At 33.2% G+C, this 24,360-nt stretch overlaps 5 protein-coding genes across 5 annotated transcripts; 3 read left to right on the top strand and 2 right to left on the bottom strand.

The window, feature by feature from the left end:
• Window positions 1–17: 17 nt before the first annotated feature.
• BO87DRAFT_214539 (HNH endonuclease signature motif containing protein) lies at window positions 18–1,458 on the bottom strand. The gene is made up of 4 exons (XM_025618646.1): window positions 1,000–1,458; window positions 664–941; window positions 446–613; window positions 18–389 (listed from the first exon to the last, which is right to left on the bottom strand). Exons 1-4 carry the CDS (start codon window positions 1,397–1,399, stop codon window positions 69–71), a joined length of 1,167 nt encoding a protein of 388 aa, XP_025474000.1. The 5' UTR covers window positions 1,400–1,458; the 3' UTR covers window positions 18–68.
• Window positions 1,459–1,610: 152 nt separating this feature from the next.
• On the top strand, window positions 1,611–2,647 carry BO87DRAFT_381265 (putative haloalkanoic acid dehalogenase). The gene has a single exon (XM_025624493.1). It carries the CDS (start codon window positions 1,847–1,849, stop codon window positions 2,558–2,560), a length of 714 nt encoding a protein of 237 aa, XP_025473999.1. The 5' UTR covers window positions 1,611–1,846; the 3' UTR covers window positions 2,561–2,647.
• A 197-nt stretch (window positions 2,648–2,844) lies between these two features.
• Window positions 2,845–4,124, top strand: BO87DRAFT_381264 (putative proline racemase). The gene has a single exon (XM_025624492.1). It carries the CDS (start codon window positions 2,868–2,870, stop codon window positions 4,074–4,076), a length of 1,209 nt encoding a protein of 402 aa, XP_025473998.1. The 5' UTR covers window positions 2,845–2,867; the 3' UTR covers window positions 4,077–4,124.
• A 696-nt stretch (window positions 4,125–4,820) lies between these two features.
• BO87DRAFT_411192 (purine and uridine phosphorylase) lies at window positions 4,821–7,914 on the top strand (the record flags this gene model as incomplete). Its single annotated transcript, XM_025626415.1, has 6 exons — window positions 4,821–4,905; window positions 4,938–5,825; window positions 5,884–6,108; window positions 6,152–6,698; window positions 6,751–7,306; window positions 7,888–7,914. 6 exons carry the CDS (start codon window positions 4,821–4,823, stop codon window positions 7,912–7,914), a joined length of 2,328 nt encoding a protein of 775 aa, XP_025473997.1.
• A 4,943-nt stretch (window positions 7,915–12,857) lies between these two features.
• BO87DRAFT_381261 (uncharacterized protein) lies at window positions 12,858–15,068 on the bottom strand. Its single transcript, XM_025624491.1, has 5 exons — window positions 14,932–15,068; window positions 14,587–14,880; window positions 13,747–14,537; window positions 13,298–13,696; window positions 12,858–13,244 (listed from the first exon to the last, which is right to left on the bottom strand). Exons 2-5 carry the CDS (start codon window positions 14,876–14,878, stop codon window positions 13,071–13,073), a joined length of 1,656 nt encoding a protein of 551 aa, XP_025473996.1. The 5' UTR covers window positions 14,879–14,880; window positions 14,932–15,068; the 3' UTR covers window positions 12,858–13,070.
• Window positions 15,069–24,360: the final 9,292 nt, after the last annotated feature.

Genomic DNA, 24,360 nt, shown 5'->3' with positions numbered 1-24,360 from the left:
TGCACATTGCATCTCTCATACCTCATATTCCCGATTTCGCATGTACTACATGCCTGGGCCGCAATTCGTTACGTTCTCACGCGGTGCCACAAAGCAGTTCTTAGCAGATTACCCAAATCACTATCTCCATCTGACCGCAGCGTGTGTTGGACTGTAGCCTTCAATTCTTCCCAGCGCCGCCAGTGCTCATCGATAACATCGCCCATACCAGAAGCATTTAGGATCTCGGCAAGCCGATAATGACAGTCAAGTAGTACGGGACTGGGAAGTGGAAGATCCTCCGTGCCCGGTGCCTGCTTTAGGACTATTACACCATTATCAGGCAAATAGTTGGCATCGGAGGTGGTGAAGCCTCTAAACTTCATACACTCATACATGTTCGGGGTATCCTGGCCACTCAGTCAGGTATGCTCATAATAACACTCATAACCAGACAATTACTTACTGTGCTTTTAAAAGCCAGGGCAAAGGAGTCGAATGAAATATGTAGAGCCACATCCATTGTCATACCGTTGCGCACATCATTGATGCTTTCAGGTGTAAACCCAATACGGCGAATATCGGGGAAGCAACGCAGGAGAGCCTCCCATATAGTAGAGGTATGGGGTTGTACCTGCTTTATAGTCAGTATCAAGAGGATTATAACGTACGGTAGTATCTTACTGTAGCCGTACTCCAGCTCCCATAAGAAAAAGGCACGATGTGGGCTACCGTTAATCTTGCTGAACCGACGCCCTGGGGCCTTCCTCGTTCGAGATAGGTATCATGGTCCAGAAGGCCGCTCGCCACGGAACGGTAGTCATCTCTCCGTAAACAATCATTGCGAAATCTATTCTCGCGTTCAGGGGGTTGATCAAGAGTTGAGGCCACAGCCTCTTCTGCAGCTTGTCTGTGAGGGTGCGGGGAACTTGTCACGGAGCCGGCATGCGACCGCGTTTTCACTTGTCTAGTTAGAGATTACTTCTGAGTCGATGCCTGTTGGACTTTTGGTTGACTTACTAGGCATTACAAGTGCGGTGAGGAGATTGAAGAACACTTGATGTAAATCCTCATCCGTAGTAGTAGCTAGGATATCTCGGGCAACAGATACTTTTCCTTCATCCGGTAACCACTCCAAGCATGCTTCTAGAGCCGGTTTAAGCTTGTCCTCGTGCTGTCGACCCTGGGCAGAATATGTCGAGATCCTTTGGACAGCATCGCTGAGCAGCTTCGGCATAGTTTGTGAGTTCTCAGTGTCTGTTGACAGCACAGACAAGCCTCTCCGCGGGTGAGGGGGAGGCGGCACGGTGGGACGGCTGCTGCTGCTGCTACTGGCGGTAGCATCCTGTCCTTTGAGACGGGCAGAGCGTCTGGAAGGAGGAGGGGGAGATGAGCGCTTGCGTTTTTTAGACGGGGACATGATGGCAGCTTTGTTGACGGCGGGACACTCTTCAAAGTGATTATGGGGATGAAAGTCGGGGAACTTAATTAAGTGCGGAGAAAGTACTGGATCAGACGAAGTACTAACACAACTGCTTTCACCGCCTTTGACACCGCTCGGGTGAAGGTACCCGGAGTGGATGGAATGGTAATTCTTCCAGTTTCTGTTGGTGCAGTGAATTGAAGTCTCTCGAAGAAGAGATTCCCTCAGATAATGCCATCGCTCCGACCGGAGCGGATCCCGTTGCCGGAAAGGGTCCCCGACCTTTTGGCTGATAAGAAAGGCGACCGGCTGGAGGGACATCCATCACCTGTTCCAACCCCGCCTGGTGATTTCTTCAGAGTATAAATTAGTACTGAATTCCACCAACTCTCTGTCCAAAGTCACATTATTTGTCTTTTACCATCAATATTCAAGTTTTCAAACATGTCGCAACTCTCCAACTACCGTCTCCTCAGCTTCGATGTCTATGGCACTCTAGTCAACTGGGAAGGTGGCATCCTGGCCGCCTTCCAACCCAGTCTCGACAAAGCCAACGCCCACTTCACCCGCGAACACCTCCTCACTGTCTACCATGACTTGGAGCGCGCGCAACAAGCACAGACGCCCGACATGCCGTACTCACAACTCCTCGCCACCATCCATCCTCAGTGGACCGAGCGCCTCGGACTGCCTCAGCCGTCAGAAGAGGAAAGCCGCCAGTTTAGAGAATCCATCGGCAACTGGCCCGCCTTCCCGGACACCGTCGACGCGTTAAAGCGACTGGCCCAGAGGTACAAGCTGGTGGTGCTGTCCAACGTCGATCGCGCTTCCTTTGCCAAAACCAATACTGGCAGCTTGCAGGGATTTCCCTTTGATCTCATCATCACTGTACAAGATGTGGGCTCTTACAAGCCGGATCTCCGAAACTTTGAATATCTGCTCAAGGCAGTCAAGGAGTACTTTGACATTGAGCCTGCGCAGGTCCTGCAAACCGCGCAAAGCCAGTTCCATGACCACCACCCGGCACGCAAGATGGGGTTGAAGTCCGTGTGGATTGAGCGACCAGGGGCAACAATGGGGAATCTTTCAGAGACAGTCTATGACTGGCGGTTTGATACCTTGGGGGAGATGGCTGATGCGGTCAAGAAGGGATTGTAGACTAGCGAGTTCGCCGTGTTTTATGTTCAAGGATCTTTGATGGACTATATAATAGAACAAAATAGGATTTCCCAATGAGCATCATGTCTAATAAGTCCGAGCAAGACAGCATGCACAAAGCATGTTCTGTACTAGTAAAGCCTGATAACCGGCTAAGTGGCGCCTGTGAATCGGGCCGCAGCCCACCCCGCGCCAGTCTCGGGATGCCAGCCGAAGCCAATCATTACTTATTACCCATGTATCCCTCCAGTTACAGTGGTCCTATTCATCACAGGTTAGCCTAACACTAAACTCTGGCACTCCCACTATGGATTTAGCCCACACTCTAGAGTCCGCCTCCAGCGGCGAAGTCATCAAATGCATCGACATGCACACAACCGGCGAGCCCACCCGCATTGTCTACGCGGGGTTTCCTCCCCTCAGCGGGACACTGCTCTCCCAGCGCGACCAAGCCCGGGATCAATATGACCACCTCCGCAAGCGAATTATGCTCGAGCCTCGTGGCCACTACGACATGTACGGTGCCATTCTCCGACCAACCACTGAACTGGTCGAATCCGGTGAAGCTCACATCGGTGTTCTCTTCACCCACAACGGTGGCTTCTCCACCATGTGTGGCCACGCAACCATCGCACTGGGCCGATTTCTTGTCGATACGCATGATGTGGCTGTTTTTTCGAAGCGAAATGAGTTGGTAGTAGACGCTGCGTCGCAAACAGTTGTCGTTAACTTGCATGCGCCGTGCGGATTGGCTCGTATCACCGTCCCGATCAAGGACACGGCCGATGGGATCAAGTCCGATCCGTCGCGGGCGGTCTCGTTCCTGTCCACACCAGGTTATGCTGCTGCGACCAATCTTACTATTTCCATTCCACCTGAGATTCGATGGACTGAGCTTGAAGGGCGTGAGAGCATCACCCTTGATGTCAGCTATGGAGGGGCATTCTACGCGTTGATTAAAATGCACGAGCTGGGATTCGCATCCACGGGACTGAGAAAGGTCGATCTTGATTCACTATCACAGGTGATGAAAAGACTAAAAGCGCACTTTGAAACCCATCCTGATATTCTGGCTGCCTGCCAGCATCCAGAAGACGGGAGACTATCGTACCTATACTCCATCATGCTGGTGGACACGAATGTCGGATACAAGCGAGACAGTGCAATTGGAGCCGAGACCGGACTGTGCTTCTTCGCCGAAAACCAGATTGATCGGTCGCCGACAGGCTCATGTGTCACGGCTCGCATGGCGCTAGCGCATGCGAAGGGAGAGAGATCGGTTGGTCAGCGGTGGGCTTACAATTCGATTGTCTCCAATCGCTTTCAGACGGGTGCGTTTGAGGCTGAGATTGTACAGACGGGATTGCGGGTGGAGGGTGGAAATGCTCCGGCCAAGGATGCGGTGGTGGTGCGCGTGGAGGGGAGGGCATACTACACGGGCACGTCAAATTTTATGCTTGAAGAGGGAGATGTTACGAGTCATAGTGGGTTTGTGATGAGTGATATGGCAGTGTAGCTTTTGAAGCGAGAATGAAGGGGATGTGGCCTAAATATGAACCAGTATGAGCTCGATGTCAGCTGAATATCACCTATACACATAGATGTCAGGTTACCTGGAAATTGGCATTCAATAACAGTCAGAAATCAGTGTAAACATTGAGTGAACCTCTGGGACAATCACCCTTTCATCGGCAGCTTAGAGCGAAGGACCCTGGCGGCATTGCTCTGTCTTGTGGACGGGACCAGGATCAGCAAACCCTTGACCGTCAGGGCGTATCAAGACTGTTTCTCATCTGCCATTCATGAACGACGTGTCATATAGCTCGGGTCGAATTGGCAAACACCTCGTCGTATTAGACCACCTGTCTAAGGAGCAGGAGGGGGATTTTGCAGTGAGGACAGTTGCAAACCAAGTGATTTAATCTAGAAAATTGCCAATGTAAGGCTGTGGGAGTTTTTCCCCCAGCCTTGTCAGTGCGGCTGAGCTGCGCCCCCACGGCTACCTCACACCCTACCCTACCCCACCGCAACAAGAAGCAGTCGCTTTCCCTTTAACTTACCCCAGGTCTCGTCCATACCATTTTCCTTTCGAGAAGTCCGCCATTTATCACTGTACGCTATACCCTGTTTTCTTATATTTGAGCATCGAAGCGTCGCGACGTCACCCTGAATACCACATCAGCTCTTGGTTCCAGGTTCAGAATACGCTGGAAGGCACGAATGGTCCTCTGTTATGGAAAACCCACAGACCGACCCCAATATGTCGTCGAGGCAGGATGGCTTTAGCGGTGACAACAAACTTGCTATCAACAAGGCACTGACCTCCAGTGTCGACGACAATCCTCGTGCAACAAAACTAGAACACAAAGTTACACAGTCGGGTGGGTATGTGCGCTGCCAAAGGAGCAGACGGCTGCGACAGCAATGCTAGATGAAATCCATCCACATCTACCAAAACCACCAAGCGACCCTAATACTTACACCTTGGGGTGCATCGGGAGGCACAACATCGTTATAGCCTGCTTACCGAAAGGCCAGTACGGCACGAATTCAGCATCGGCGGTTGCAACTCGGATGGTAGGCACTTTCCCATCCATTAAGGTTGGCCTCCTGGTTGGTATTGGCGGCGGCATTCCACCAAAGGTCAGACTCGGGGACGTCGTGGTCGGTACGCCCGTTAATCAGTGTTCAGGGGTGGTCCAGTGGGATCTGGGCAAGGCAGAAGCAGAGGGTGGCTTCAAAAGAACCGGCGTACTGAATAACCCCCCGACGGCACTGCTGACGGCATTGACGAAGCTGGAAACAATGCATGAGATGAGCGGACCCAAGATATATCAGTATTTGGATGACATGGGGCAGAAATGGCCTAGGCTGATGCCAAAGTATACCAGATGTGATTCTCTTGTGGATCCTTTGTCCGGTTCCGACAATTGCGCTAGAGAAAGCCAACACGGAGAAGGACATGTGCACTACGGTTTAATAGCGTCCGGTAACCAGGTTATCAAGGACGCTCATTTCCGCGATAATCTAAACAAGAGCCTCGGCGGGAATATCTTGTGTATTGAAATGGAAGCAGCTGGGTTGATGAACAACTTTCCTTATGTTGTGATCCGGGGCATTTGCGATTATGCGGACTCAAAAAAGACCAAATCTTGGCAAGAGTATGCTGCAGCTGTTGCAGTGGCGTATTCAAAGGAGCTTCTGGAGTATGTCCAGCCAAGCGATGTTGATGGGGAGCGCCCAGTGAAAGACATGCTTGGCGACGGTTAGTTATCCCAAGACCACATGTCACGTTCAAAGCTGTTTTCTAATGAGCCCCATAGTATTGGAGTGTGTATCGAGAACCGAGACTAACGTTGAAACAATGAAGTCGAACTTCGACAGAAAAGGAGAACTTGATATCCTTGAATGGCTTACACCGATCGACTACGGTCCTCAACACAGTGACAATCTCAAGAGACGACAGTCAGGGACTGCGCAGTGGTTCTTAGACTCTGCAATATACCAGGCATGGATGAGCTCAAACAAGCAGAGATTATTCTGTCCCGGTATTCCCGGCGCAGGAAAAACAATATGGACGGCAGCAGTCAGATGACATTACTGCCCGATTCCTACATGACAAATCCGTTGGAATTGCGTATGTTTACTGTGACTTCCGCCGGCAAAACGAGCAAAGTGCGGAAGCCTTAATAACAAGTCTCCTAAAGCAATTAAGTCAATGCCGGCCTTCCCTCCCAGGCATTGTGCGCAGCCTCTATGACCGGCATAGACATAGACGGACCCGACGAGAATTCGACGAAATTTCAACGACACTCCGATCTGTGGGTGCTATGTACTCGAGAGTCTTTATTATAATAGATGCGCTCGATGAATGTCAGACATCTAATAACTGTCGAACGAGGTTTATCAAGGAAATTCTGAACTTCCAGGCAACTTGCGGTGGAAATACCTTTGCCACTTCACGATTCATTCCACAAATCACTGAGAGATTCAAAGACTGCATGACACTGGAAGTCCGTGCACATGATCAAGATGTTCGGGAATATTTAAGAAGTAGGATATTGCAATGTGAATCGAGGCTGTTGGCCTCCCACAGTGAAGAGATTCAAACTGAAATCACGAAAGCTGTCGATGGAATGTCAGTAACTTCCCCTGTTTGAGTAGCACTGAACAACCTAACATTTATCTAGGTTTCTGCTCGCACAGCTTCATTTCGACGCGGTGAAATCGAAAAAAACCACGAAAAGAGTAAAGGAGGCTCTAAAGGGCCTTGCGAAGGGGTCTGAAGCATACAATGATGCATACGAAGATCTGATGCAGCGAATTGAAGGGCAGGACAGGGATTCCCGGAAGCTTGCACACGATGCTCTATCGTGGATCAACAGTGCAACGAGGCCGCTCAATACATTAGAGCTTCAACATGCACTTGCTGTAGAAGCGGAGTCAGAATTCGACAGAGACAACATTCCGTTTCTGGATGACATCATCTCTGTCTGTGCAGGCTTGGTCACAGTTGACGAAGAAAGTGATGTCATTCGATTGGTACATTATACAGCACAAGAATTCTTCCAACGAACGTGGACCAGGTGGTTCTCAGACGCACATCATGGCATTGCGACAGCTTGTGTCACATACCTCTCTTTCGACCCCTTCAAAGCAGGCCCCTGTTCCACAGACATGGATTTTGAAGCGCGATTAGACACATACCCCCTTTTCTCCTATGCAGCGAGGAACTGGGGTCATCATGTTCCCACACAACAAACGGGAATAAGCTTGATATTAGCCCTGCTTGAAGATACACCCAGGCTTAATGCCTGTGTGCAAGGCCTTTTCGCTCGCAAAGAATTCCCAGCTCACTGGAATTATAGCCAAGAGATTCCCAAATCGTTTATGCCCCTGATGCCCATCAACCGATGATCCTCTCACCGTGAAGCAATTAATCAGCACTTCTGAATCATAATATAATCAATAGTCAAAGATGCTGCAGGCTACACAGTGAGCTAAACCATCCTGCTATTCTATATTAAAAATACCTTATCAAATTTAAGATATCTCCTCTATAAAAACTCCAGAAGACTTGATTTTAGTATATGAATTTAGGATAATATAAATAATATTAATATTCTCTATAAAATTCACATAGTTACATAAATAGTTAATAATATGAAATACCTGTATCTTATATATATTAAATAGGAAATTATTTATTACATAAATATAAAAATAATATTTGCAGAAATCTGGAAAATTAATAAAATATTTTTATATATCTTATCTTTCTTTCTCTCTCTCTCTCTCTTTCTATATATATATATATAAATATATAGTTAGTGCTTAAGGATGGTATTAGCTGAGATATAATAGAATTTAAAAGATATCTTTTATATAGAATAGCAGGTTGGCCTGCCTGAGTATATAGCCTGCTTGATTATTAATTATATTAATTAGCTATTTCCGGCAGGCAACGGGAGATTTTATAAAATATAAAAAGTATGATTCTAAATATAGTTCCAGAATCTTGGTTTTAATTCCAAGTCATATTCACCTTGGTGCTTATAGAGGTTAATACTATTTTTATTTTTCTTATTATAATTTATATATAAAGCTTTCTCTCTCTTTCTCTTTTTTTTATTTACTTGACCAAAGTTACTTATTTATTATGTATATTTCTATTATACTATTATAGATCTGGCCCCTGGCTGCTGTTCCTCTTGTTGTAGAATTTATAAAATATAGTTATTTAAAGTATGCGGCTATGTATAAGAGATATTCATATATTAATAATTATTAATAAGATATGTTAGGATACAATAAAGACCTTCTTACAGAATTATTGAAGTTTTTTATTAATAGTAGATCTTGAAATCTTATTTTACAACTGGTTCACTAATATTGGATTACTTAATTACTGGAAAGCATGTATTTTAATCTCTGGATTTTGAAAATAGTAATCAAAGAGATCCTTGCCCGGGCTTGAATATACTGGTAAATTATGGTTATATCTTATGTAACAGTATGATTTCAGTAAGAAGATTATAGCCCAGTCACGCCAGTTATTATATTAATAAGAGATAGTTTGGGGCTGCAATCATAGCCATTAATAAAGATATAATATAGATTATATATTCTAGGATGAGATCAGCTGCTAATAATTTTAGTATATAATATAAATATTAATCTTACTACTGTTCTTTCTCTTATAAATATAATTAGAATTAGAAATCTGTTATCTCTAGATCCAAGCTTTTTTATCAGAGGCTGTAACATTGGTGTCAACAACTTGCTAGGAAATTTAAAAGAACTACTAGATATATAAATTTTTTAAAGTATCTTAATCTTCTATAATATCTCTTTTATTTAGATAACTACAGGTGATCTCCAGGGTCTTATTAATTCTTATAACTTTATTAAGTTAAACTTTTTTAATACTTGTAATGATATTTATATTACAGATAATAATTATAAATTAAATATAGATAATTTTATATCATAGTACAACATGTCCACTGATAAAATATTTAATATAAATCTTATAATAAAGCACACAAAATTATATTTTAATAAGACTATCTAAAGCAATCTGAACTTCTACTATAGTTTTATAACCAGTCTAATTATATATAATACAGAATATATCTTCCCCGCGCGGCTATTCCGGAATTATTCTTAAGATAAGCTGAACGGTATTCTAAATAAGTAGATAAAAGGATTGTTTAATATATAAATATACTAATTATTTATAGCCAAGAAGTATATTCAGATCTTCGATAAAATCTATAGAGAGGAAGGTAACTTCATCTACAAAAAAAAATAAGAATAAATCCTAGATAACTGGTATAAGACTCCAGTTAACTTTAGTCTTATTTAATTAAACCTGGATATAATTAACTAGCTGTTAAAGTATCCTGAGCTTAAAAGATAAGAAATCTTTATTAATTTTTATCTTTTCTGATCAAATTTCTGATATTAATATAATTACAGTATTAAAGGCAACACAGGAACTATAAATAGTTTTACTGGTATTAATCTCAGAAATTTAATAAATAATGTCTTTAATTTAAATAGTCTTCTTGAGAAAAACAATCTATTATACTTAGTATTTGAGGTGCTGAAATTTACTAATCTTAATATATTATCTAGACTTTTCAAGAGCGTCGCAGAGCTGCTAGAATTTATTATAAATATACTCTCTGTGTCTTTACTAATTGTTACTTGTCTAGTATTTAAGAATCTGTAAATAAATAGTAAGCCCTTCTAGAAAATTATATAAAATAACTTTCCTGGTATAATAAAAAAGAATAGTATTTTCTAGCTGGCCTGCCGACTATATGGCACTATACTAGTAAGGATGATGAAGTCATTATATTTTCTTTTTTTAAAAGTAATTCTTATCTTAGATTTCTTGCTCAGTACTTGTGTGGATATCTGATCTGTCAACCAATATGATTACTATATTGGAGATTTAAATTTTCTGTATTATTAAGCTATTGCTCCTGATAGTCATGTTTCAGCTCTATAAAAGAGTACTAATTTAGAAGTTTGGTTATATATTCAGAATTAACCAGATTTATAGACTTATATACTTGAAATTATAGATCATGATATATTTGTTTTAATAATTACTGCATTACTGGCTTATATAGTATACTATCCTGATTAATAAACAGATATTCTCATCATGGATACTATATATTTTAGTCATGTTCTGTACCAATCTACAAAAGTCTAAATTAATCTCTAAATTCTCACTCTTCATAAAACAAATACTTATAATCATATTATGCTCAAAGGGCTCCAGGAGTGAGTACCAGTATCAAGTAGAAAACAAAGAAAAGCACCACAAATCAAAATCAGGTTTTAATTTGCAATGGACTATCTAAAAATAAGTACAGTATATCACTTAATCTTATTCTACAATCATTATCACTTAATACTTTATTAGAGTGGTTAACGGCCAGGGTAGGGTAGGTTAATGGGAAAATCTATACCTTCCGTCAGGTTAACGGTTAGGTATAAAATATATATATACCTAACCTAGGTTAACCGCGGTTAACCTGATTTACTGATCTTTTCTTATCTAGGAAAGCAGTAAAGTCTAGTAATAAATTTCTGTCTAATTTCTGCCTGATTTACACCTTAGCTAGCCTAATATAGTTAGACTGATGCCTGAATATGCCTGATTTCTGCCTGATCAGATATAACGGTTAACTGCGGTTAACTGTTATACCTGACGGTTAATAGATTTTTATACCTTAACCTAACCGTCAGGTTACGGTTAAGGTTAGGTTAAGGTATAACGGTTAGGTATAACCACTCTATACTTTATAATAGTTAGACAGAAGCTCCATTACATTTAGACTATCATTGATAATTAACAAGGATAATCTGCTAGATATATAATATACCTGTGGCGGTATATACCCATTATAAGACAAAAAACATCCTCTTCTATCCATATTTCAATGATTTCATTCATAGAAAATAATAAGTCTATTAAGTAAGCCCTATCACAGCTATATTTCAAAGATACAATCAATAAATCTCCCTGGAAGTTGATATCTTCCTATATTATATACCAGATCACCTTGTCAAGTATACCCTTACTAAATACTATATACACAATACTTAATCACGTGGTGAATCTCCATATCTGGACCTTTACCATAAGAACATTATCCTACTAAGAAGCTGATTCCCATGACTCCTCTCTCTCTTTGCCAAAGGCTACGTGCCGCTGCTACCACTTTATAAACCTTAAAAAAAATAAAAACATAATAGCCAAGAGAGTACCTGTATCATCTGATAATTATACAATTTCATTATTATGAGCTCTGCTATTAGAGGTGGTCACAGCCGCAGCAAAGCTGGATTTACAGCACGAAGAAATGCCTGTGAATAATATGGCCATAATACATATATCCTTGGACAAACTGGCAGTCATAATATAGTGATCACTTGCTTATCCAGTCGAGAATATAGCATAGGAGCAGCAGCGACAGTAGCTACCCAGCTGAAATTAAAGAGTTCGGCATTATTAAGAAGAACTTATCAGACTATAATTTTTTATTGAATTTATTAGATTTTACTAATTCTGTGATCTTGTTATTGTTATTAGTATTATGATAATTATCTAATAAAATTCGCTGATGATTATTATTTCTCTAAGTTCTCTATGTTATTTTCTGCAGATTATTACAGAAACAGAGGATAGTATTAATTTTATAGACTACAGAAAAATGTAATAGTATTTTATAAGCCTCTGAGATATAATAACTAGAGTTCAGTTCCCCCGGAATCTTATGTAGATTTAAAAGTTAGTAGATTAGTCGGATGTGCTGGTCTCCAGTAGGCTCAGCCGCTCAGGTAATAAGTGATTCCAGTATTTCTTTATTATAAAATATTAGTTATACTCGGCCTTCTATTACCAAGGGAAATAATAATAGTAGTAGAGTGGTTATACCTAACCGTTATACCTTAACCTAACCTTAACCGTAACCTGACAGTTAGATTAAGGTATAAAAATCTATTAACCGTCAGGTATAATAGTTAACCGCGGTTAACTGTTATACCTGATCAGGCAGAAATCAGGCATATTCAAGCATCAGTCTAACTACATTAGGCTAGCTGAGATATAAATCAGGCAGAAATTAGGCAGAAATTTATTACTAGACTTTACTACTTTCTTAGATAAGAAAAGATCAGCAAATCAGGTTAACCGCGGTTAACCTAGGTTAGGTATATATATATTTTATACCTAACCGTTAACCTGACGGAAGGTATAGATTTTCCCATTAACCTACCCTACCCTGGCCGTTAACCACTCTAAATAGTAGTGTAATATACTTATAATTATATACTGCTGGATGGATAACTAATCTTATTATAAAATATATATCTTGTTCATTACTCCAGGTAAAGAATACACTGTTATGTGCAGTAAAATAGAGTTTTAAATACTAGATAGAAATGTTCTGCCTGTCCAGCACGGGGAAATAACACATTAGACAAACACTATTTTGCACTGTTTGCATGTAACTAATCAATCTGCAGTTATTAATCTTCTGACTATATCTGATCTTCCTAATCTATGACTAAAATTAGTTTAGGAAATCACTTAACCGTAACCTACCCTTAACTGTACAGTTAAAAGGATTCTTATATCTTAACCTAACCGTCATGTGACAGCAATATGATGATATTGTGTGTGTGTGTGTAGGCTAGCTAACTAACTCTGTAAGAAGGTGACGAGGTGGCTAGCCATATCGACAACCTGGAACATTTTTAGGAGTGTAAATGCCCGTCCCATTGAGCGTGGGCGTCCACGCTGTCTCGCATCTGAGATATCCTGGTCATCTCCTGAAATATTCCTGGTGCAACTGAAAACATATCACAACCTTTGTATTACTATGTGATCGACTGCCATTACGGCTAACAATGTAATGGACGGCATATTCCAAATATAGAGCATCGTCTGATAATGAGTTCTTCATCTTTGACTTTAACCAATGTGTTAAACCTGGCCCAAAATCAAGCCTATACAAGCCAGAATTGAATTTTCAAATCTGAGAAGAAGTCCCCTTATATGGTAATTTGGTGGTGCGCGAAGAGTCTTGATGCTGAATGAAACTTCTATTCCATGTTGGCAAGGCTCGGTCGACAATTGGCGGTTATGATTAGTTCTGAACTTTGGGAGTAAGAGGTTATTATCAAGCTAGCAAGAAGAAGTATATCACTCACTGTGAGAGCTAATGGGGAGATTTCACATTTCCACACGTCAATTTCCGTCACAATCTCGTGAGGTGTGCGCAGTTCCAAGAACGAAAAACGGCCCTTGCAAAGACCAACACTATGGTCATCTGACCCCGTACACATTGATATGCCAGTTATGCCACCGAGCCTCCCTTCAGCATATATCTTGATGATCTTTAGATCCTTACTGAACCACATAGCCTCTGTGGGAACTTTACCGAATTTGTTCACTAATTCACTCTCCCATGTTGGATTCTGCTGAACGTAAAGCTCTCTTTCTAAAACATTTTGGCTTGACCTAGACGGATGCTCATTTCGAACAAGGAGGGTTTCTTCAAAAAAGAGGTCACTTTGATGCAGCCAGCTTAGGTGTCGGAACTTTAGAGCCTGTATGTCCCATGAACTAATATCCCAGGAAGAATTACTAGCTTACTTACATCGCGACTGATCCTCAGCCTCCTAGGACCGTGTCTCAGACTTATCCCCTCCCAACAACCGAGGTACTCGGGATCACCAAACAACCATGGCGAGTTTCCATATTTCAAACTTCTGACTCCAAGCGCGTCCTCAGCAAGCCATATTTCATCAGTTGGGTAATGACAGATATCGATTATGCGGAGGCTGCCAGTCTTGCTACCGATGAATGATTCTGAACCGCAGGCTATGAAACCAACGCCGCAGACATAATACACATCATTCAGCAGTATGGCGTACCCTATAAGTCTTTTGACTGTGACGGGAATGTCCATGAATTCCTCAGATAGCCCATATTGAAAGCCAATAAGGGAAGGACCCTCGTGATCAAGGTCTCGGGCAGCAGATGCTTTCACATCTAATAATGGTAGCAGCCTGGCCAGTTCAGCGATTTTTATCACAATCTGCCATCTCAAATCAAGCTCATGATACCGAGGCCAGATGGAAAAAGCAATCATCAGAGGGCGTTTATCATCTGAGTCTTTGCCTGTGTGAGCATCGCACCTGAAGAAATGCAACGGATGTGAACAACAAAACACATTAGCATAGGATAAAGCTTGTTTGCTGGTTCGAAAGAAACGGACTAAATCTGAAGGGGACAAATAGCCGAGTACAAGCAGCAACACCTCAGAAGGTAGTTTGAACAAGGGTATGGAGCTGTCGTTATTAAGATTGGCCTGCAGAAATAAGCACGTCTCCCTGGATGAAGGGATGGATTTTTGAGGCCTCAGGGGTGTGAAAGGATCTGGACATGCTGCTTGCGGATTTAGTAATAGTCAGAAGAAGGCCCAAGAGATGCTTACTATTAGGTGCTATTTCCATATCACTCAGGAATTGCCTAGCCTGGTCAGGTTGAATTGCCTGGCATAGTCTATACAACTGCATAGGTAGGACGTTAGACTTTGCGAAGTGGCATAATAGACGGTAGCAAGACGCATGCATGATAAAGGCGTCTACAGGTGTGTAGTCCGATGAAGGAGTTAGTCCAATCAGTGTCTGCTGCCCAGGCCATATCAGACTTCTGCAAACTTGCTTCCAGGCGTTCTTTTCAAAACGAATTGAACCAAAGTCGACTCCACGATTTTTGCTGACCATGGCTTTCACCCTTTAGGTTTTAACACAGTAAAATTATAAGGGAGAGCATATACCTGTATTAAGATCCCATGTCCATTCCGCTCGTGTGATCCCAAGAGAGCAGATTACACAAGTATTTGAAGACTCCATGGGCCGGATGTAGATTGAGATCGCTACTTGAAAGTGGGGAGGAGAAAGAAGGGTGATGTTGTTGAAGAAGGAAGGGGGAGAAGAACAGAGACTAAGAGGGGACATGACTTATGTCATCTTCTGTTGAAGTAATAATGAGGCAACGCCGGAGTAGGCGGAGGTCACGTGCCCGCGCCTACCCTTGTTTTGTTCTGCTAGCAGCCAGATAGCCACCAATTCAACACACTAATTCGCTCTCGTGTTTCATTGCTTTGCTAGTAATTACGTGCCTCAACAGGTTATAAGCCCGGCTATACTCCTGTGAAGCTATTCAAACCTCTATATCACGGATCTTGACCCCAAACGAAGCAGAGGGCCTACGACCCCTACAGGTGGTAGGGGCAAAGGACGCGCTGGTCTTGGAGGATCATCTCAATCCTATTCAAACACTCAATTTAAACACTTTACTACGTCAAAAGACGCTCTATTTAATACATTCGTCGGATCTACCCGTGCCAAGCACACTAATTTGGCGCCATGGCATACGCGGTAGGACGAAGCATCATATTCGAGGGCATGTCCCTAACCCAGATGACCCCTACGCCAGCAGCAACTCAGTGTGCATTCAGGAACGCCGGATTGGAGGACCTGATTGACCTGGATCTACCCAGACCCCCTGACACACACGCAAAATATACTGCGTGGCATAACTTTTCAATGATCCTGACTGACTATCTTATCAGTTAACTGGGAGATAAGGTGGGAAGACAGTTCAGAAAATCTAAAGAAAATAAGAGATATATTGATAATATGTTCAAACTGATTCACTCTATTATATTAGGCCATGGTATTGTGGAATGCTAATTAATAATTATAAAATTAATTAAATGAATATATTTTAATTACTTTACTTCTTATTAATATATTGATGATTTCATGGAGATATATAATATAGTTATAGAACTTGATTATATTATCTTTCTGTTTATAGCAAGTCTCCTGATAATATATAAATTATAATTTGAATTTCTTACATGGATATTAATTATGGAATATTTAATATTAGAAAATATAGATAAGACCTATACAGAAGAGCAATTTTATAATCTCTGTAGAGATTCTAGTAGGGAAATCTTCACAACAGAACAACAGTCAAATGATGTCTGATAAATTTATAAATAATACTATTTAATAAAGCTCTTCACAGGGAATACAGCAATATAATTTTTATTTTTTTAATTAATTATTCTATGGAGTTATAAGTATTTAATAATAATAATTTCTTTTTAAATATAGTTAATACATGTAATAGAAATTTAATTAAATTAATATATATAATAAAAATTTAAATTAGATTAGTACTTTTTTCTACAGACTCTAAACCTAATTAAATGTATTAAATATTATAAAATAAATATTATAATAATAAGTATTGTCCTAATAAGCATTACACAAAGTAATATATTAATATTTTTAAAATAGATCCTAAGAATTTTATATATTTTATAATTTAGAAAGCTTAAATTATATATACTTCTTATTTAATATTAAGATGTAATATTACTAGTAAAATAATAAAATAAATAAATAAAAATATAACTTGCAGTAAAAGAGTAAGTTATATTAATAATTATCAAAATACTTTAATAAAATAAAGTAAGAGATTATTTATAAATAACCTGAATATTTAGTATATAATTATATTTATTCTAATAATTATTTTAATATTTAGTATTATTTATTTTATCTAGATTATATATTTTTAAGAAATATTTTTTTATAAAAAATATTAATATATTATAGTCTGTACTAGACATGGTAAACGGGCGAGCCAGGTGAGCTTTAGAAGATTAGGAACCTGCCTGTTTAAGCTTTGAGCTCTGTTTAGCCAGGCTCAGCTCAGTATTAATACTTATTACTGGATAAGAGAACTTACTTATAAAAGCTTATAAAGACTTACTAAGAGATTTAAGATATATACTCTTATTAACTTAAGTTAGAATATAATAAAACATCTATTCTAATTAATTATATAGTTTTTCAGATATATATTCAATACAGAAAATATCAGAGAATAAATCTAATTATATTCATTAAAACTTTGTTATAAAATATTATATTTTTTATATAAATTATTTACTTGTAGACCCCGGGGTTTAATATTCTATATATATTTATTTATATAATTATATTTTTCTTTCTTATTTAATTTTTATATTTTATTATAGTTGTCTTGTATTCTTAGATTAAATTTATTATTTTTTATTTTTTAATATTATTTTTTTTATTTTTTAATTTAAATTAAAAATAGAAGTATTTATAGATAATTAAATATATAAAAATCTAGAATTATATTATCCCAGTGCATGTAGCCTTTTTTATTCAATTTTTTAATATTATTTTTTATATTTATTTATATATAAGTATACTGTTCAGGTACAGATCTTTACTTAAATTTATAATAAAATTTTAATATTAATAATTGCTCTCTTAAGTTTCTAACTTAAATTAAAATATTTTATATTAAATAAAATCGATTAAAAATATAAGATAATAATAAAAAATAATAGAATTTACTAGTTTATTAAAATTAAGGACTTTTATATTAACAAGAAACTTAGAAACATATAGATAGATATGATAATAATTAATATATAGAATATAAATCCAGACTAGCCTGAGTAAACTGGGACTTTTTAATTAAGAAAAAATAAAAAATTAGATCTGGATTATATTTATATACTTAAATAATTATTTATTACTAGAATTAGACGAACCTAACTTAATGTATTTTTTAAATATATTATTTTAAGAAAAAACTAAAATAATATTTTAGAATAGTTAGCTAAGTTATTTAATAATACTAGTAATATAAATTTTATATTACTTATTATTATACAGCTTCTAGATAAATAAATAATTAATAATTTATAAAATATTATTTAATAAGGATTAATTTCTCAGCAGGAGATTAGATAAATAAATATTAAAAATTTAATTATTTTGTTTATTATAAAATATTTCTAAAATTTATTTTAGACATAGAATGATATTAAAGAAAAATATTTTTTAATATTATCCAGAAAATATATATAGATTTCTGTAAATATAAGATATTAAACTAAATTTAGAAAGATAAGATTGGTTGTATACTATAAAATATAATTAATAAAATATATTCTATTTTTAATTTAAATCAGAAAGTACTAATTATTATATATAAAATTATTTTTAAATTATTAATATTTACTGTCTTGACAACCTGGAACTTAAAATCTTATTTATATTAAAAATAAATAAATAATTCATTTATCAGCCGGATCAGAATAATATATTTTTATTATTTATACTTAATCTATAGACTCTGAAATTAAAGAAAGAATATAAATTTCTTATTATAATAAAAAATATAAAGAACTGGTTTTACTAGCTTTTTAGTATTTTTATTAATTATATTACCTGAATTAATTCTTTTTTAAAATAGAATAAGATATATGACCTTTTTAATAAATATTATAAAATTAATTATAATATAAAATATTTTAATTTTATAATATATAATAATATTATTATTTTATAATATATAATAATATTATTATTTTAAAATTTTATAAGACAAGTTTAACTTAGTCTTATAATACTAAGATAAAGAAAATTCTAATTTAAGTTGAAAGATTTAAAATCTGAAAATTAGTAAATTTTCTAAATAAAAAGTTTTAATTTTTACTAAGTAATACTGACAGGTATTTAATAATAATTAATTAAGAATTTTTCAGATCCTGATATCTAGAATAATTAATATACTGTAATAATTATTTTTTCTAATTTCAGAAAATATTAAAAAAATTAGCTGAGAAAAGACTACCTGTAATTTTCTAAAAAATATAATTCTAAAAATATATTATTTCTGTTTTTTAATATAATATAATTATAGTTAAAATATATATTCTAATATTATAAATTAGATTTTTTATTAAAGATTCCTGAGTCTGTATATTATATTATTTTTATAAAATTTTTAATTTATAATACAGAAGTATATCTAATATAATAATTATAAATAAATTTTATAAAAAATATTTAAGATTAAATAATTAAAGTCCTGAAATATATAGTTATTTAATATTTTTTTATTTAAATTTTTTTAAAATACAGGAATATAAGTCTACAGACTTTTAAATAATTTATTAAAATATAGAAATATTTAATTGATTATATTATTTCCAACAGCCTTGGAAATCTATATATAAATATAAGTAAAAAAAATATTATTATTATAATCTTTCTCTGTAATCTGTAGGAGATTATTATATATAATAAATAATAATAAAATAAAGAATTAAAGAAAAATATATATATTATTTTTCTAACTTAAGATAGAAATAATATATTAATAGTAATAGTTTATATTATTTCGTATAGAAAATATAATAATAGTTTCGAGGAATAACTAGAAAATCTACTCAGATATATTGTAATATAGATATCAAATATTAATTATTTAATATTATATATAATTTACGGATCCTCGCATACATGGAAATACATATTTATATAATAATTTAAATATAATTATAAGCTTTCTATCTTAAGTTAAAAATATATTATTAATATATATAAATTTATTAATCAATTTTTTAATTATTATTCATATATCTTACTATCAAGGTAAATTTTAATAAAAATAAATTAATTATAAATTACCAAACCTTAACTAGCTCCGCGGTAAAGAAAGACTTTAATAATAAAATAAATATATTTAATATAATATAAAACTACAGAAATCTTAAAATAAAAATATTAAATATTTTGAAAACAGGTTTTTACAAGTATACTATAATAAAAATTAAGAAAATTATTAATTTAGTTTTAAATAAAGTAAGTCTACATTCTAACTTAAAATAGAAATATTTTATTTAATAAAAAATAAAGAGAATAGTATAAGAATATATATTAACTAGTTATTTATATTACAATTTTAAAAAAGTATAGAATATATCTAGATATAGATAATTTTAATAAAAATTTATTTATTTTTGTATTGAATTAAATAAAATATTAATAATTAATTCTTAATTTATTATATAAGCTTGGTTTCTGTGCTGCTTTCTTTATATAAATAAAAAAATAAATCTAAATACTTTAAAATATTCTAGAATAATAGATTAGAGATTTTATAAAGTAATTTAATAAGAAGAGAAAAGTAGTTAAAAATAAAAAAAATAAAGATAAAAAATATATTAATACTAGAGATTCAGATACTGAAGATAATAATAAAGAATCTGATATAAATTCTTAAGATAAATTAAATAAATTTCTCGATTATTTAATTACTGGCCTGAAAAAGTCTCCAGGAGATTATTATAATTAATAAATAATTCTAATATTTTTTGATATAAAAATTAATAAAAATAATATAACTGCTAGTATTAAAGGCCAGGAGAAGAAATCTTACAGTAATAAAAAATATAAAAATAATAGGGAATAATATAAAAAAAATAATTTATTATATTAAAATAATTATTTAAATATAATAAATTATAATTATTGACTTGAGACAAGATATTATTTCTAAAATAAGAATTTAAAATATATATATATTATATAGCTTCTGACTTAAGTTAAAACAGGGTCCTAATAAAATAGATATATTATATATATATATATATATAATATAATATATACGTATATATATTATATCTGCTTTACCAGGCTATGAGGTATATAAAATTTAGTAATTAATATTATATTTATTATAATTAGGAAAGTTATACTTCTTATTCTAATATATATATAATTATTATAATAAGAATATTATATTTTATATATCTCTATAATATTCTTACTATAATAATTATTATAGATTAATATCTTATACTATACTAGAGAATATCTTAAAAAATAATTTCTAATTTATAGTAGTATCTGATAATTAATTTAAAAAAAAAGAGATTAGAAATATTGCAGATTCTAAATTTAATATATTTAAAAAATATTAGTTTTTTTATTTATTCAGCAACTATGTTACTCATGTAGAATAATTTTATTATATTAAAATATTTATATTAAATTAATAAATTATAAAATAAATTACTAGTCTTATTATTATTCTTTTTTATTATATTAATATATATACTTAATTATCAGTATCATTATATATAATACTTCTATCTTAAGTTAGAACAGTTAGTGTAACTGTATTACTATATATAAAATATATAAAGTTTTTTAAAAGAATATAAAGATAATATTCTTATATATATATAATCAAGTTAAAAATATATCTTATATAATAAGATTTTATATTTTTATTAAAAGATAATAATCTTCTTCATAATTTAATTTATTATCTAGTATATTATTTATATTATAATTATTTTATTATCTATTTTTATTATCTTAAATTTTTTATTATATCTAGAGTTTAATAGTCCAAGATTACTTTTAATAGTCCAAGATTATTTTTAATAGATTTTTTAAATAATATCTCAGTTATTATAATAATCATAACCTCAGATTATCTATGAAATCAAATTAAAATATGGTTTTTATTTCTAATAATATAATTCTAATAATTATAAAGCTTTTTTATATTAATAATATTTAATAAAATCTATAAACCTCCTCCAATATATATACTTCTGGTGGGGAAAATGTAGTACTAATAAAAATTTAATATAAAATTATTTTAATAAAATTATTAAAGATTTTGTTAGAGAAATAACTTTATAATATATATATTATTATTAATTTCTCAGTCATTCTTTTTATGAATAAGATTTTATTTCAATATAAGCTTATTATCTTAAATCAAAATATTATTCTTTTAAAAAATCTAATATATAGAATTAACTTAATTTATAGAAGGTATAACTAAGATTAATTTTTATTATTTATTATTACTGGGAGTATATTTAAAGAGTCCTAACTAAGTTATAGAATATTAAATTATATTTAAATATTAATAAATATAAATTTAAGCAGAAGAAAATTAAGTATCTTAGATTTATTATTAAAGCTGGGCAGGAAATAAGTATAAATCTAGAAAAAATTTATATAATCTAAGAATAGGAACCATCTATAATAGTTAAAAAGATATATAGATTTATTAGATTTACTAACTTTTATTATTAATTTATATTAAACTTCTTAGAATTACTTAAATCTCTTTATAATCTTACTAAGAAGAATACATAATTCTGGTAAACTTAAGAATACCAGAAGAATTTCCCATAATTAAAGAAGATATTTTATATAAAACTAATATTTATTTTCTTTAATTCTGATAAACAGACTATTCTTAAGACTAACTTCTTAGATTATAATCTAGAAGAATATCTATCCTAATATAATAAAAAAGAAAAGCTATATTTATATACTTATTTTTTAAAATAATTAGTACCAGCAGAATACAACTATAAAATCTATAATAAGAAACTATTAACTGTTATTAAATATATAAAAGCTTAAAATACTGAACTATACTCTATTCCTGAATTTAAAGTAATTATAGATTATAAGAATCTAGAGTACTTCTATATTCTAAGAAAACTATTAGAAAAATATATTTAATAGAATCTTTTTCTTAGTAAGTTTAACTTTTTCTTTATCTATTAATAAAGTATAAAGAATAATCAAGCTAATATACTCTTTCAAAGAAACTAAAATATATTTAACTATTAAGATAAATAGATTATTACATGAATCTTCTAATTCTTCCAGCCAGAGAGATACTATGGAATTACTTAGACTAGATCTTTAAGAATAGTCTTTACATCTACTGGTATAATATCATTATAAAAGAAAGCTAAAAAGTAAAATAATTAATACTAAGAAATTAAATAAGTAGTCCAGAGAGATATCCAGAGATTTTTATCTAGTCTAGGACTGAAAGTTTCTATTTTAAAATATATAATAAATTTATAAGAGAATCTAATCTTTAAGAAATAAAAATAGATCCCTGATTATAAACTTCTGTAGACTAGACTAATATAGAAAATTTATAATTTACTAGTAACTAAGCATCCAGAACAGGAACAGATATATCTGATAATAAGTTAAGAATATTTCTAGCTTAATATAATATAAGATATATAAATATTTATACAAAAATATAATGCCTGCAGAAAGATAAAAGCCTGGTATAAAATAAAATATAGACTACTGAAACTTCTCCCAGTTCCTGAATATTTATAATAAGATATTAGTATAAACTTTATTATTAAACTACTAGAGAATAACAGCTGTACTAATATTCTAATTATTATTAATTAATTTATAAAAGAAATAATATTAACAGCCATAAAAAAACAATAGCTGAGGATTTAGTTTAAATAATCCTAGATAATTATATATATTAATATAGCTTACTACAGATAATTACCTCTGACTATAGAATATAGTTTATAAATAAAATCTAGAAATAATTATACTTACTAATAAATATTAAAAAATAATTATTTATAATATATTATTTCTAGATAGATAAGGCTGCTAAATAAATAAACAGTATTATAGAAATCTATTTTTAGATTTATATTTAATATAACCAGAATAACTAGAGCCAGCTTCTTTTATTTATTAAACTAATTATTAATATCTGAACTTTAATATTTATTAGTATATCTTTATTTTTTCTAAGTTATAGATATAAGTTATTTTTCTTTAATCTTATTAAAAATTAATTTATTTTATACAACAAGATCTCCCAGAGTCTAGTATAAGTAAAAGAGTATATTATTTATATTATTAAGAAAACTAGTAACTAGACTAGAATATTACTGGTATATATTTAATAAAAAATAGAATAATAAATAAATAGATTATAATTACCTGTTCTAATATACCAGATTAAAGATATAGTCTAGCTAAATCTAAAAAATATTAATATTAATTAACTAAGTAAGAAGCTGGACTGGAAGAATACTAAATATTAAATTATTAAAATATTAGATATTTATTTTATCTGTCTAGATATATCTGCTGGAATCTATAATATATTTTATATAAACTTATTATATCCAGTAGTCATAGATTAATTATTATTTTAATAAAAAAATAATTAGTAATCTTCAGCTATCTATGTTAACAGGAAAGAAGAGTATTCAGTAAAAACTATTGTAAAAAAAATCTGGTAATCAAGAGAATAAGAATAAAGATTTTATTATTAAATTAAATAAATAAATTATATATAAAGTATTTAGAAACTAGTTAAGGCTTCCCAAGATACTATTACTATTTATATATAGAAGAATTTCCAGAAAGAACCATGGTTAAATCCAGCACACCCACACCGAGGCCAGAAAAGGTCTTATTAAACTAAATAAAAAAAAAAAAGTCATCCAGCTAGTTATTAATACTCTGAAAAACTAATT

Source organism: Aspergillus neoniger (genome assembly GCF_003184625.1).
Source record: "Aspergillus neoniger CBS 115656 unplaced genomic scaffold BO87scaffold_65, whole genome shotgun sequence".
Lineage (NCBI taxonomy): Eukaryota > Fungi > Ascomycota > Eurotiomycetes > Eurotiales > Aspergillaceae > Aspergillus > Aspergillus neoniger.
This window is presented reverse-complemented; position numbering and strand designations above follow the sequence as displayed.